Below are 15,393 nucleotides of genomic sequence, written 5' to 3'. Positions count from 1 at the left end.
CACAGACAAATAGAATTTTCAAGAAAAAGTGTGTGGGCAACTTCGACTCCATTCAGTCTGTTTTTTATAAAGGGAATAGCTTACTGAGAAGAATTGGTTCTTGAACTTGAGTACATAATAGAAAGAACACCACTTATCATCCACACTGGCGTGACAATGTTCTTACAGGCTTATTAAAATGTGCAAACGTGTTCATGAAATGTACATAGACACACCTAGTGGCCAGATTGCTTCTGGAAAGCAGTTTAAGAAATCACAAACAGCTGCTGGCATGTAAGCGCGCTGGCATGGTGAACCCACAGAGGAGTCATCCAGGTATGAAGTAAAAGGATTCTCTAGTCATACTCTGGTACCTAAAGCAGGAAATACTATGTTGGACCATTAGGCTCTGAACATCATGCAGTAAGTGTACGCCAAAAGTGGACATAAAGATCTGTTTTCTCTAACCTGCTATGTATAATCTCTATAGATAAGGGAGATAGACACAGATACTTAGCTGATATGATTGACTATGACACCATTGCCAAAGCACCCCTGTAGCTCAAAATTATTCTTTTTATGAATTGGGTAGTCTATAACCCCTTTGCTCAGAGTAGTAAAATCATAATAATAAAATAATAATAATCCATTTCTTCTGTATATTGCATGCTTGCTGGTCCTAGATTTACTGGAGGACACAAAAATAATGTTTTAAATTCCTATCTTTACTGATGAGCCAACCAGAATTCAGAAGAGATAAGAGACTTGACCCATAGCAAACAGTGTGTGGGTGCATATGGGAGGAATGGAAAGGTAGGAGGGATTGGAATTCCAGGTCAGGTGTACATGGGCTGAAGGTCTAAGCTGACTACCATGATTCTGCTTGATTCCGTAAGGGAGTCAGTGTGGTTCCCTTTATCCCACTCAGTCATTCTGTGACCTTCTATTCTAGCCGCAGATAGGTCTAGGAACACACAAGTATGCCTGTACTTATCCGACGAACTTCACCCAGGCAAGCTGATAAGCACTTGCTATTCCATACCTGTGTACAAAGCACACACCCATTTGCACCTTAGTACCTTGTACTGGACATGATTTTACACATCAGTCTCCTGGAAACTTAGTCATGTTCCACAGCTGCACCTCCAGTTTCATTTCCAGGATGTATTAGGAATGTTCGGGACATTGAGAGAATAAACTTTCATGACTTCCTATAAAACGTCATGCAGAACACCATCTATTGGCCCATCATGTTTAAAATTAGAAGACCCCTATTCCAAACACACTGTTTTCTGTTAACTGAGAGACTTTTAAAAGTGAAAATTATAACTGCAAAATGTTTCAAGGGGCTTTGTTTAGCTTCCTCACGTTTCTGTGTCCCTTGGGTCTCGCTGCTGCCATTTTATATCCCCTTACTATAATTCAGCTTTTACAGCTACTCTTTCTCAATATTCCTTTCTCTTTTCCTCCCTTGAATAATCAGATTATTCTAATGCATCCCAAAGCTTCAACACAAGCTCGGAGAGAGGGAGAGAGGGAGGAGGAAGAGAAAGGAGGAAAAGGAGAGAGGGGAAGGAAAGAGAGAGGGAGGGAGGGAGAGAAGGAGAGGAAGGGAGGGAGGGAGGGAGAGAAGGAGAGGAAGGGAGGGAGGGAGGGAGGGAGGGAGGAAAGAAGGGGGGGAGGGAGAAAGAGATGGGAAAGTCTTAGCTTGTCATTTATTCTGCTAGGATTTAAGAAAGAGTCTTTTTTTTAAACAAAGCAAACTTTCATAGCAAAAAGAAATACACAGATTTTGTATGAGTGAGAAGTCTCTGACACACATTTCCAGAAGCTTTGGATCAGGAAGGAGAAGGTGTGTATTTGATAGAAACCATAGTGAAATGATCCCATGCCTGGGACTTGGGAGACCTGGATTGTAAACTTTATAACCAGTGTGCCCAAAGGGACTTGAGCGTTACTGGTTACTGTGAAACAGATGAATCTTAGATTCCTTACTCTATAGTTATCATCAAGGACTGACTGTTCTGGTGGGTGGGGAGGGTGGCCTTTCTTGTGTATTGCTGAGTGTTTGCCAGCAACCTAGCCTGGCCCTGGCCCATTATCTTCCCCCAAAGTGTCTCTAGACATTGTCAGATACCCTCTGTTGGATAAAATTCCTACTAGGGGGTTGAAAACCACCGCCTTAGTGCCAGATAGCAACCTCATCTTCCTCCATGCCCCCTATCAGTCCCCCCAGTATTCTGAGTATTCTAAGGGCCAAATTTACATTAAGCATTTTCCAGATTCTGATTGTTTTCTCGTAATTAGTGATGTAGGAATCCGCTCATATGCAAACTACGCTGAGAAGGGTTCAAAGCCAGAGGTGAAATCAATGATGATTATAAAGCCTCCCCCGTCGAACCGTCTGCAGCAGAGAAGGACCTTAGACAGGATCCTGATTACACTGATATCATCATAAAGCCACTCACCGAGCATGGTTGAGAGGAACTGTGCCTGGCTCTTGTCTGTATAGGAGACTAAGTCTCCAAAATGAAAGCATACACAAGAGAGCAAATATCTGAACATGTATGTTACAGTCAGGTGGAGAACTTAAAACTATAAAACATACACATCTGTCCTGGTGTGAGATGGATCCTAGGGGCATAGATAGCTGCATTCACTTCTTCATTCAGAAAACGCCTTATTTGCAACTTAAAAATAATTTCCCACTTCAAATAGTATTGACTCAGCTTTCACTAGTTCTGCAGTTAGCTCAACACAACGGGCTTCCCGTGAGTGTGCCATCCGGTTGGTATTGTCCTACTGTGGCGTTTGCTTCTACAGAATGGTGGCAAAATATATGGAGGCTGCAAATAACCAGAAAAGGTAAAGATATTATCACTGCACACACGATAAAGGCACTCCCCTGCAGCATCTTTTTCTTTTTTATTCTATAGCTCCAAGAAAGCACCGTGTACTTATCTGAAAGTAGTCATTGCAGAGAGAAGAGGCTCGACTCTAACTATTGACAGCTGTTCTGTGGAAATGTCCTCAGCCCACTGAACTAGGTGTGCTTGTTTGTTTGTTTGTTTGTTTGTTTGGATTTTGAGACAGTCTAACCCAAGTTGGCCTTCAATCCTACATCTGCCTCCCAAGTGTGAAGACCAGGAGCACATATCATTGTTCTGAGAAAAAAAAAATGTCTAAGATTTCATTTCTCCCTTGCTAAAGATTATAGTTTCCAGGTTATGAGAAAATGGGCATTAAAAAGGGATTTGTTTTAATTTCCAACAGCTCAATGGTTGATTTGTCCTGACAGTTTATTCCTGACATGTATATAGTTTTCTCTTTCTTTAAGGAGATCACCTTTCAACATATGCAAGCACGTCCTTAAAACTGATGGTTTTGAAACCTTTCTCTTATTCTTGTCTAATTCTTGACTTAAACACTGATCTGCTAGTTTTATGTATATCCGTGCCTGCATTGAGTTTATGGCACTGTGTGCATGTGGCATCCTGTCAGAAGAGAGTGACAGATTCCATGGAGCTGGAGTTGTAGGCAATTGTTAGTCACCATATGAGTGCTGGGAATCAAACCCACGTCCCCTGCAAGAGTAACGAGTGCTCTACCCATTGAGCTATCTCCCCTGACAGATTTGTCTATTTCTTCTGCTAAGGATGCTCTCTGCAAGTTCCCAAAGGTTTAAAGACTGGTAAGGAGGGGATCTGGGCAGCCAGGGAGCAGAGAGATCTCTGCCAAGTGCACACGGAAAGCGTGCCCCTGCCCTGCCTGATCCAGGGACCAGGAACCCAGCATTGGGACCTCTGTTCCCACTTGGCGACTTTGGGGCGCAGAACAGGGCTCGGACCAGCCACCATCTGGAAGAGTGGAGATCCAGGGACACAGACGAGGTACAAGGGAAAGTCAAGAACATATCACTGGCAAGATGGCAAGAGGAAAGTGAAAGAGCATATCCCAAGGAAACCAAGACAACCTGACAACACCAGTACCCAACTCTCCCATCACAGCAAACATTGGACTGCCAACCACTCCAGAAAAAGAAGACACAGACCTAAAATCATACCTCAAGATGCTGATAGAGATCCTTAAACAAGAACGGGAGGAAAGCAAAAAGAATCCGAAGCTTTTAAAGAGGATACAAGAAAAACACTCAAAGAACTCAAAGAACTAGAGGAAAACAGAACCAAAGAGATGAAGGAATGGAAGAAGGAATTTAAAACAGAAATTGACACAATAAAGAAAACACTAAAAGAGATAACCCTAGAGGCAGAACACCAAAAAAAGAAATCAGGAGTCACAAAAGCAAGCATTTTCAATAGACTACAAGAGAAGGAAGAGAGAATCTCGGGGGCAGAAGACAACATTGTAAACATAGACAAAACAGGCAGAGACGATGCAAAAACCAAAAAGCTCCTAACCCAAAATGTCCAGGAAATCCAGGACACAATGAGAAGACCAAACCTAAGGATAATAGGAATAGAGGAGGGAGAAGAATATCAACTAAGGGGCACAGTAAATATCTTCAACAAAATAGTAGAAGAAAACTTCCCTACCCTTAAGAATGAGATGACCACGAGCATAAAAGAAGCCTTCAGAACTCCAAATAGGTTGGACCAGAAAAGAAATACCTCCCGACACATAATAGTCAAAACACCAAGTGCGCAAAGCAAAGAAAGAGTACTAAAAGCAGTAAGGGAAAAAGGTCAGGTAACATATAAAGGCAGACCAATCAGAACCACACCCGATTTCTCAACAGAGACTATGAAAGCTAGAAGAGCCTGGACAGACATCATGCAGACCCTAAGAGAGCACAAGGGCCAGCCCAAGCTGCTATACCCAGCAAAACTATCAATCACCATCGATGGAGAGATGAAGATATTTCAAGACAAATCAAAATTTACACAATATCTGACCACAAACCCATCACTACAACGAATTATAGGTGGAAATCCCAGTACAATGAGGGGAACTACATCCTAGTAAAAACAAGAAAAATCCTAAGCAAGAAAACCAAATGAAGAAAGAAACACAGACACAACTCAACCTACAAAAGCAATAATAGCAGGAAACAGAAACAACTATTCCTTGATATCTATTAACATAAATGGACTCAACTCCCCAATAAAGAGACATAGGCTATCAGACTGGATACATAAACAAAATCCAGCATTTTGCTGCATACAGGAAACTCATCTCAGAGACAAAGACAGACACTATCTCAGAGTAAAAGGGTGGGAAAAAAACTTCCAAGCAAACAGCCCCAAGAAGCAAGCTGGAGTGGCGATTCTAATATCAAATAAAGTAAATTTCCAACCAAAAGTTATCAAAAAAGATAAGGAAGGACACTTTTTACTCATTACAGGGGAAATCTGTCAGGAGGAACTCTCAATCCTTAACATATATGCTCCAAATACAAAAGCACCCACATTCATAAGAGAAACCCTACTAAAGCTCAAAAAATACATTTCACCCCACACAATAATAGTGGGAGACTTTAATACCCCACTCTCAATGGACAGATCATGGAAACAGAAACTGAACAAGGACACTGTAAAACTAGCAGAGACTATGAACCAACTGGAATTAATAGATATCTACAGAACATATCATCCTAAAGTAAAAGAATACACCTTCTTCTCAGCACCCCATCGCACCTTCTCGAAAATTGACCACATAATTGGACACAGAACAAGCCTCAATCAATATAAGAAGATTGAAATACTCCCATGCATCCTCTCAGATCACCATGGTCTAAGGCTGGTCTTTAACAACAACAAAGACAACAAAAAGCCCACATACACATGGAAACTAAACAACGCTCTGTTGAACGATAGCAGGGTCAAAGAAGAAATAAAGAAATTAAGGATTTTCTAGAATTCAATGAAAACGAAAACACAACATACCCAAACCTATGGGATGCAATGAAAGCTGTACTGAGAGGAAAACTCATAGCCCTGAGTGCTTCCAAAAAGAAACTGGAGAGAGCATACATCAGCAACTTGACAGCACAGCTAAAAGCTCTAGAACAAAAGGAAGCAGATACACCCAAGAGGAGGAGATGGCAAGAAATAATCAAAATTTGGGCAGAAATAGACCAAATAGAAACCAAAAAAACCATCAAAAGAATCAACAAAACCAAGAGCTGGTTCTTTGAGAAAATCAACAAGATTGATAAACCCCTAGCCAGACTAACTAGAGGGCAAAGAAAGAGTATACAAATTAACAAAATCAGAAAGGAAAGTGGAGACATAACAACTGAAACTGAGGAATATTCAAGAAATCATCAGATCCTACTACAAAAGCCTATACTCCACAAAGTTGAAAAATCTGGAGGAAATGGATGAATTCCTAGATAGACACAAGATCCTAAAGTTAAACCAGGACCAGGTAAACCATCTAAATAATCCCAATACACCTAAAGAAATAGAAGAAGTCAACAAAAGCCTCCCAAAAAAAAAAAAAAAAAAAAAAAAAAAAAAAAAAGCCCAGGTCCAGACAGGTTCAGTGCAGAATTTTATCAGACATTTATTGCAGATATAACACCAATACTCTCCAAACTATTCCAAAAGATAGAATCAGATGGAATACTACCTAACTCACTTTTTGAGGCTACAATAACCCTTGTTTCTAAACCACACTAAGACCCTACAAGGAAAGAGAACTTCAGACCAATCTCAATTATGAACATTGATGCAAAAATATTCAACAAAATCCTTGCAAACCAAATCCAAGAACACATCAAAAAGATCATTCACCATGACCAAGTAGGCTTCATCCCTGGGATGCAGGGATGGTTTGATATAAGGAAATCCATTAATGTAATCCACCATATAAACAAACTCAAAGAACAAAATCACATGGTCATCTCACTAGATGCTGAGAAAGCATTTGACAAAATTCAACACCCCTTCATGTTAAAAGTCCTGGAAAGAACAGGAATCTAAGGTCCATACCTAAAAAAAATAAAAGCAATATACAGCAAACCAACAGCTAATATCAAACTTAACGGTGGGAAACTTGAAGCACTCCCACTAAATTCAGGGACTCGACAAGGCTGCCCACTCTCCCCCTACCTATTCAATATACTACTGGAAATCCTGGCTAGAGCAATTAGACAGAAAAAGGAGATCAAGGGGATACAAATCAGAAAGGAAGAAGTAAAAACATCACTCTTTGCAGATGACATGATAGTGTACTTAAGTGACCCCACAAATTCTACCAGAGAGCTCCTACAGCTGATAAACAAGTTCAGCAAAGTGGCTGGATACAAAATTAACTCAAACAAATCAGTAGCCTTCCTATATTCAAAGGACAAACATGTGGAGAAAGAAATTAGGGAAAAGATACCCTTCACAATAGTCACAAAAACTATGAAATACCATGGTGTGACTCTAACTAAGCAAGTGAAGGACCTGTATGACAAGAACTTCAAACCTCTAAAGAAGGAAATCGAGGAAGATCTCAGAAAATGGAAAGATCTCCCATGCTCATGGATTAAAAGGATCAACATTTTATAAATGGCCATCCTACCAAAAGCAATCTACATATTCAATGCAATCCCCATCAAAATTCCAACCCAGTTCTTCAATGAGTTGGAAAGATCAATGTGCAATTTCATCTGGAATAACAAACGACCTAGAATAGCAAAATCCATCCTCAACAACAAGAAAACATCTGCAGGAATCACTGTCCCTGACCTCAAGCTATATTACAAGGCAATTGTGCTGAACACTGCATGGTACTGATACAGAAATAGGTACGTGGATCAATGGAATAGAATAGAAGATCCAGAAATGAGCCCTCATGTATATGGTCACCTGATTTTTGACAAAGGAACTGTAAACATTCAATGGAAAAAGGACAGCCTATTCAACAAATGGTGCTCGTCCAACTGGCACTCAGCATACAAAAGAATGAAAATAGACCCTTTCTTATCTCCTTGTACAAAGCTCAAGTGTAAGTGGATCAAAGATCTTCACATTAAACCAGATACACTGAAACTATTAGATGAGAAAGTAGGGAAAACCTGAGAACCTATGTGTTCTATGTGCACAGGAGAAAATTTTCTGAACAAAACACCAATGGCTCAAGCCCTAAGGTCAAAGATTAACAAATGGGACTTAATGAGATTGCAAAGTTTCTGTAAGGCTAAGGACATTGTCAAGAAAACAAAACAGAAGCCAACAGAATGGGAAAAGATCTTTACCAATTCCACATCAGATAGAGGCCTAATATCTAAGGTATACAAAGAACTCAAAAAGCTAGACACCAGAGAATCAAACAACCCTATTAAAAAATGGGGTACAGAGCTAGACAAAACATTCTCAATTGAGGAATATCGAATGGCTGAGAAACATCTAAGGAAGTGCTCGACATCCTTAGCCATCAGGGAAATGCAAATCAAAACAACCCTGAGATTCCACCTCACACCAATCAGATTGGCCAAGATCCAAAACTCAGATGACAGCAGATGTTGGCAAGGTTGTGGAGAAAGAGGAACACTTCTCCACTGTTGGTGGGGTTGTAAACTGATACAACCACTCTGGAAATCAGTCTGGCAATTCCTCAGAAAATTGGACATAGTACTACCTGAAGATCCAGCTATTCCACTTCTGGGCATATACCCCAGAGACACTCCAATATACAACAAAGATACATGCACCACAATGTTCATAGCAGCTCTACTTATAATAGCCAAAAGCTGGAAAGAACCCAGATGTCCTTCAGTAGATGAATGGATACAAAAACTGTGGTACATTTACACAATGGAGTACTACTCAGTCATCAGAAACAATGACTTAATCAAATTCTTAAGAAAATGGCTGCATCTAGAGAATATCATCCTGAGTGAGATAACCCAGTCACAAAGAACAGACATAATATGCAGTCACTGATAGTGGGATGCTAACCCCAGAGGCTCGGACTGCCCCAGAAACAACTCACAGACTGTGTGAAGTTCAAGAAAAAAAGAAAACAAAACAAAACAAAACAAAAAACATTATGCTCAATCCTTACACACCAAGAAAACGTTGACTAATTCCCGGTTACATCCTGTTTTACATGTACTTTTTGTTCATTGTAACTAGTAAGACCTTAATGCAGAGTATCAAACCTTAAAAAAAAGGAAAAAAAAAACAAGCACTGACACAATTGTATTTGTATACATTTATGCAAAAATGTTTAAAATTTTTTTCTTTTATTTTTGTTTTTTAAAATAAAGTTTAAAAAAAAGAATTAACTGTGCATTGCAAGATTTCAAAGGGGGGAATTAATCTATGATGATATGTAAAAAATATTTTTTTAAGTTACCCTATATATCAAAGGTCTTAGAAGAAGGCAATCTGTTACAAGAATATGTAGTTCACAGATAACTTACAAATCCTGTTTTCAAATAAGGTTTACTTGTAATTATTTACATAAATTAACAAAGATTGACACATGACTTATCTCCACCAATTTAACATATTCCAAGATCCAAATGTCTACAAAATTGTAATTGCTGATAACATACTGATGTGAAAATGAATCTTCACGTATTTCTCGGTTATTTATTAATAACCCTATATGCAGCTACTTGGACAGAACAGTAAACAGCAGAACGCAGATCTGTTTGTTACTCTCCAATGAAAGAAAAAACATCTCACTCACTTAGACTGCATTGTGAACCAAACATAGGATAGAATTCTACTGACTATTTGAGTACTACATAGCAACATTATTTTATTCACTAGATGAGAAAGAGGAATGTTTATAAATAATGAATTAAGTGAATTAAATGCTGTGATTTGATATTTTTTTAAAAAAAAGGATGCTCTCTGCAGTGTCGGTTCTATTTTTAATTGGTTGCAAAGAAGAGATACAGCTTGCCGATAAGAGATCAGTTCATTCACTTACAAGGCCCCTTTATTTCTCTTTTTGATGTTTTAAAAATGTTATACATGTATACAACAAAATATGATCATAGTCAAGGAGATTGATCTCTCTGTGTGTGTGTGTGTCTTTCTCTCTGATAGTTCATTTTAATTTTATTCTAACCTTTTTTTTTAATTGGATATTTTCTGTATTTACATTTCAAATCCCCTTTCCAGGTTTCCCCTCCAGAGCCCCCATCCCATCCCTCCTCCTCCCCCTGCTTCTATGAGGGTGCTCCCCCACCCAACCACTCCCACCTCCCTGCCCTGGCATTCCCTTTCACCAGTACATCAAGGCTTCACAGAACCAAGCACTTCTCCCATTGATACCCAACAAGGCCATTCTATGCTATATATGCAGCTGGAGCCACGCCCCCCACCCCTACCATGTGTACTCTTTGGCTAGTGGTTTAGTTCCTGGGAGCTCTAGGGGATTTGATTGGTTGATATTGTTGTTCTTGCTATGAGGTTGCAAACCCCTTCAGCTTCTTCGGGCCTTTTTACAAACGTATTTTGTTAAACAGACCCTTCTTCAATATTATTCTGAGAATGCCTGAGAAATATTTTTAATATCCTAAAATACAATTTCAAAAGTATTTATTTCAAACTTTCAGATGAACTCATACATGTGGACACATATATGCAGAGAGAGAGCTTAAATTTTCCAGAAGATTTAAAGTATAGAAATAAATAGAATTTAGAAGAACTTTGAAAAGGTGTGGGAGATATAATTAATGTATTTCGAGGCTGGATAGAGGGAAGCTGACTCGAAAGAACCAGGAAATCTTCCTCCTAAACTCATATCTGCTCGGCTAATGGATCCTAGAAATTAAACCAGGAGTCAATGTCTCAAAATTGAATGCTTGGGTGCTGGTCACCTTTATAATTGCAGAGAGTGACTTGTCACCTCTCTGTCCACATGAATTAGCCCATCAAGTCGCACCCTGACAACACACTTGTACAAGCGCTAGGACATCTGACTTTTTTAGGAGTTAGGGAGAGCGGAGCCAGCATCAAGTAAATGTGAATAGCAAAGAAACAAGAGCGGCACTTATGATTCTGGCAGGAAGTGGGGGGTGCTGTAGAAACGGAGGGAGATGCAATAGAACAAAGGAAGAGGGAGAGAGTATTGGGGTTCATGAGGGCATAGCAGGGAAAGATGGGAGAGATCAGCCGATATGAAGATACTGTATAGACACAGTTCTCTGTAAGCCTATAGCCGTCCCACCTGTCTCATTCCTGAAAAAGCTTAAACGTGGTTGCCCTGTGTTGGAGAGATGGCTCAGCGGACAAAAGGACTGTCTGCTCTTCCAGAGGACCTGGGTTCAATTCTCAGCACCCACATGGTGGTTCACAACCATCTGTAACTCCAGTTCCAAGGAATCCAGCACACTTTTCTGGCCTCCTTAGGCACCAGCCATGTAAGTGGCACACAGACACACATTCAGGCAAAACACCAACACACATAAAACACAGATAGATTCTTTTATCTTTGCCGGGTATTTGACAGATTCTCAAGTTGATGTACAACTGATGATGTATTTACCAAGATAAGAGCAGATTGCTAATAGAGTGTTCTTTCATCAATATTTTATTAGTCTTGCTTTCTTGCTATAAATGAATGCAGTTTTCTAGCTCTGTAAAGATCATAGGCCCGTGTTTTATAGCTTTTCCTTACAAATGCCTCCCATTCCAAGAAACTCCTATGATCAAACTGTCATCCGGCGTCTTTGTAGACTGATTGCTAAATTTCCCTTTGGATCTACCCTTGAGGAACATATTCATGCACACAAACCTTCAAGACGAATGTCCAACCTAACTGGAAGTACCAGTCGAAGGCAACTGGTGTCTGCACCATCCCCACCTCCAGCCTATGCCGGCACTGAGTGCAGTTGGTGCTCTGTTGGGTTGATGACTGACTGTGTTGTGATTGGTTGTGTGTTAGATTGCCCTTACTTATGAACCCAGCATTTCCCTCTGCAGGGCAACGATCTCAATACCACAAAACCCAAGGACTTATATTAGAAGCTGGGACTACCTTATCTCAAATGTTCATTTTGATGTGTCTTCAAAGATGGAGGAGAGATCATAGTTTGTGTGTTGTCCAGAACACACAAATCTCACGGAAGCCCTTATGTCTCTTTTTGTAGATTATTTATAGGTTAAAAGAAAGGCTTCAGCTTTCCTTAAGACAAGATAAAGAGAAGAACCAGGAGATCCACCTGTCACCCATTGCCCTGCAGCAGCCAGAGGCCAAGACCACCCACAGCATGGTCCAGCCTGATCAGGCGCCAAAGGTGCTGGATGTTGTTGTGGATCCCCAAGGCCAATGCACACCTGAGACTCAAAGCACCGCCTCCACCTCTGTCTGCCCTTCTCCCTTCAGAATGAAGCCCATAGGACTCCAGGAGCGGTAAGAGCCTTGACTGAGATTCCCATTGAAATAATGTTTTTTGTTTTGCTTTGTTTCTGAAAAGCGTCCTCCAACTAAAAAAGGTAAAACCAGAACCTACCGACCATGGGGTAGAATCACTTGCCATGAGATGGGCCGCAGGAGGTAGGTTTCTCATCACCCAACTGAGTCTCAATGTGCTTGGGAAAAGGTTTCAGGCACATCTTTTTCATTGGAGCTTGTGTAGATTCAAAGTCCATCTGAATCTATGGGGTAGTTTCTACCACCATTTGTTGTCAAGGGCTGCTAAGGAAACATAGAGCTATCTCATTTAATTATGTTCAAACATGGTACAAGAGTTGCTAATAAATGCAAGTGTTTCATTGCACTGTTTGAGATCATGTAGGAAGGATCTGTGCCACAAATTAACCTGTCTAAAGTTGAGTTTCTGCTTCTTTCACCACAACAAGAATTACATATCAAAATCTATATTTTCTTTTTACCCTATCTCCCTTTCAGATAAGCTTATCCCTGTGATGTGCTTCCATTTAAAGCAAGTCCCATGTGGGGGGAGGAGGGACTAAAATATGCAAAGTACATAATGAAGGCTTGCGTTTTTTTTTTCTTTCCCCAAATATTAATTAAACTTTTGCCATACTTAAATAATTCTGTTATTTTCTATTGGTGTGTAGAATTGAACATAGTACCCCATGCATGTTATAGAAGTGATCTATCAATGAGCTGTATTTATGGCCATCAATGATACATTTTGTTTTTATTTTAAACATAGTTATGCTGTATCCAGCATGCAAACCAGGAGGAGGTATGAGAACACAGAAAGCCTAAAAGAAAATGTACTTCTTCCCCTAGGTCTCCATTTTGTTGTCTTTGGGATTAGGTTCACACGTGTTCATTTTACCTTTCTTTTCAGTGACTTATCACCATACCCTATGGAAATAGTCATATTTTACACAGACACACAGACACACACACACACACACACATACTCACACACTCACACACTCACACACACTCTCTCTCTTACCCTTCACAGAAAGACAGCTTAGAGCTCTCAATACATCAAAATACAAACTATATCATTCAGTTCTTTGAACTTCAGCCAGTCTGATGGCTCACACCTGTAACCCCAACTCTCAAGGGGCTGAGACAAGAGGATTACCATATATTTTGGGGCTATGTACTAAGTTCCAGGTCAGCCTGAGCTACTGTATAAGAGTCTGCTTCAAAAAAAAAAAAAAAAAAAAAAAGACCTAAAACTCTTAATATATTGCCAGTGAACAATATGACAGGGGAGAAATTTGCTGTGGTTCACTACAAAGACCCTTAGTAAACAATCCATTGATGCCACTCCCCCTGAGAGAAACACCGGACAGACAGATCCCTCCTCCTGTCTCCCCCATGCTGTTGCCTTCCTGACAGTTCTACCCCCAAGGAACATCCTCACACCTGGATTTAGCTCAATTGACTTTCTCAGATTTGAACTGGAAATAAAGGTGGGGCAGACTTTGCGCTTGATGATAATGTGGGGCCTGAAAACCTGGAATGTGGACCCACAGGCTTATTGTTCATCTGACCTTCGCTTCCTTCTCAACTAGGAAAGGGGGGGGGGTGCTGGATTCTCAGTTTCTTTCCAGTCTCCAGCACTTCAAGGTGAAGCCTTGAGGCAGAGATCTGAGCATCAGGGCTGATCCAAGAGCAGAGTAGGAGGAAAGGTCAGCCTGGGCATAGACAGTGAAGGGAATATGCACTAAAGAAGATTTAAAGGTAGTAACCTACGGGGTTTTTTTTAAACAGGCTAACTTTAATTAGTACCATGCACTACTAATTTTACTCAAGGTCAGTGTGACATCATCCAGGAGAAGAGCTGTAGCATCCTGTCCTTGCGGGCTACCTCCTTAGCATGTTGAGATTTCAGGGAACAAAAGGTTAAATATCCATGCATTCATTTAGTTAGAGTACACATTTAAGAAGAGAGGATAATCAGGTTGAATCTTCCACATATTTGGGATCTACATGGAAATGCTATTAGAAAAAGAAAAGGCTAGAGCCTTATCCATATTAAATAGCTTCTCCATCCCCTGATCTGTAATTACAACTGTCCCTGCATCCCCTACTCCTAATGCCTTCCTCTCTCGATGCAGAAGAAATCTGTTCTCTCCACAAGTCCCCCAGTCCTTCCTAACCCGGGAGCATATTTCATTAAGTATTTGCTCTCTGTTCACCCTAAAAGTTAGTTTTCTTTTATATCAAAGAACTTTCGTTCCCTTGGGTCACTGCCCCTCTGACTCTGGTCTTTGCTTCTTTCTCCAAAAGAAACAGAGTTTCTGCCCTGTCAGTTTTCCATGTTCTGTCCTCTTTGTCTCTCACATTCCTCTGATTAGATGCTCAACGGTCTAACTACCCAATGCAAAACACATGCTTCATTTCTCTTTCTGTCTAGCAGGAAGAGCTGCCCATCCCTTAGCATCTCTCCTCTGGTCTACCTGACATTGTTTGTACTGAGCCTTGAGTGACCACTTTATCCAGGCCCTCCTCAGAGTTTAATTCTCTACCCCTCTGCTTCTTGTTGTCTAACCACGCCTATCCCTCATGCCATACAAACCCTGCCCCATGCACTTCTCCGAGGTTATGTAAACACGAGAGAAGATGCTCAGAAACAGAACTCAGAACCTCCACCCCGGAGTCTCTCTTTGTGTTTTCTGAATACTAGAAACCTGAAAATATCCTCAGCTCTCTTTCTTCTCTCCCTTTCATGAATTATGCAAACATTGTGAAGATCTGTCACCTTTCTCCTAGGAGCCCCTTCTTTCTAACCATGTCACCAATGAGGATTCAGGGTTTCACGTTTCTCTTAGCCAGGCTTGTGCTTACCCTCCACCTCATGCTTTGTTCTCCTCCAACCCATCCCCAGATGTCTCAAGAAGCAGTATTCTAAAATACATCTGAATGCCATTCTTTTAAAGCCCTCATTATTTCCACATTTCTTTTTTTTTTTTTTTTTTTTTTTTTTTTTGGAAGAAATTGATAATTCCTCTATATGGAATATGACACCCTCTCTGGCTTCACTTTTGCCAACCTCTGTCCAGCCTT

At 40.4% G+C, this 15,393-nt stretch overlaps 1 protein-coding gene across 2 annotated transcripts in view; it reads left to right on the top strand.

Moving 5' to 3' along the window:
• PTPRR (protein tyrosine phosphatase receptor type R) overlaps positions 1–15,393 on the top strand; it is a gene marked incomplete at its 5' end in the record, with an annotated part of 242,463 nt that overhangs the window by 146,343 nt on the left and 80,727 nt on the right. For both annotated transcript variants that reach the window (XM_080935255.1, XM_080935256.1), the window contains one exon: positions 12,041–12,303. In XM_080935255.1, coding sequence (XP_080791381.1) covers positions 12,041–12,303 — 263 coding nt within the window. The remainder of the gene's footprint in view (positions 1–12,040; positions 12,304–15,393) is intronic.

Source organism: Micromys minutus, assembly GCF_963924665.1.
Source record: "Micromys minutus genome assembly, chromosome: 22".
Lineage (NCBI taxonomy): Eukaryota > Metazoa > Chordata > Mammalia > Rodentia > Muridae > Micromys > Micromys minutus.
The sequence above is the reverse complement of the archived record's forward strand: the minus strand, read 5'-3'. Positions and strand labels throughout refer to the sequence as shown.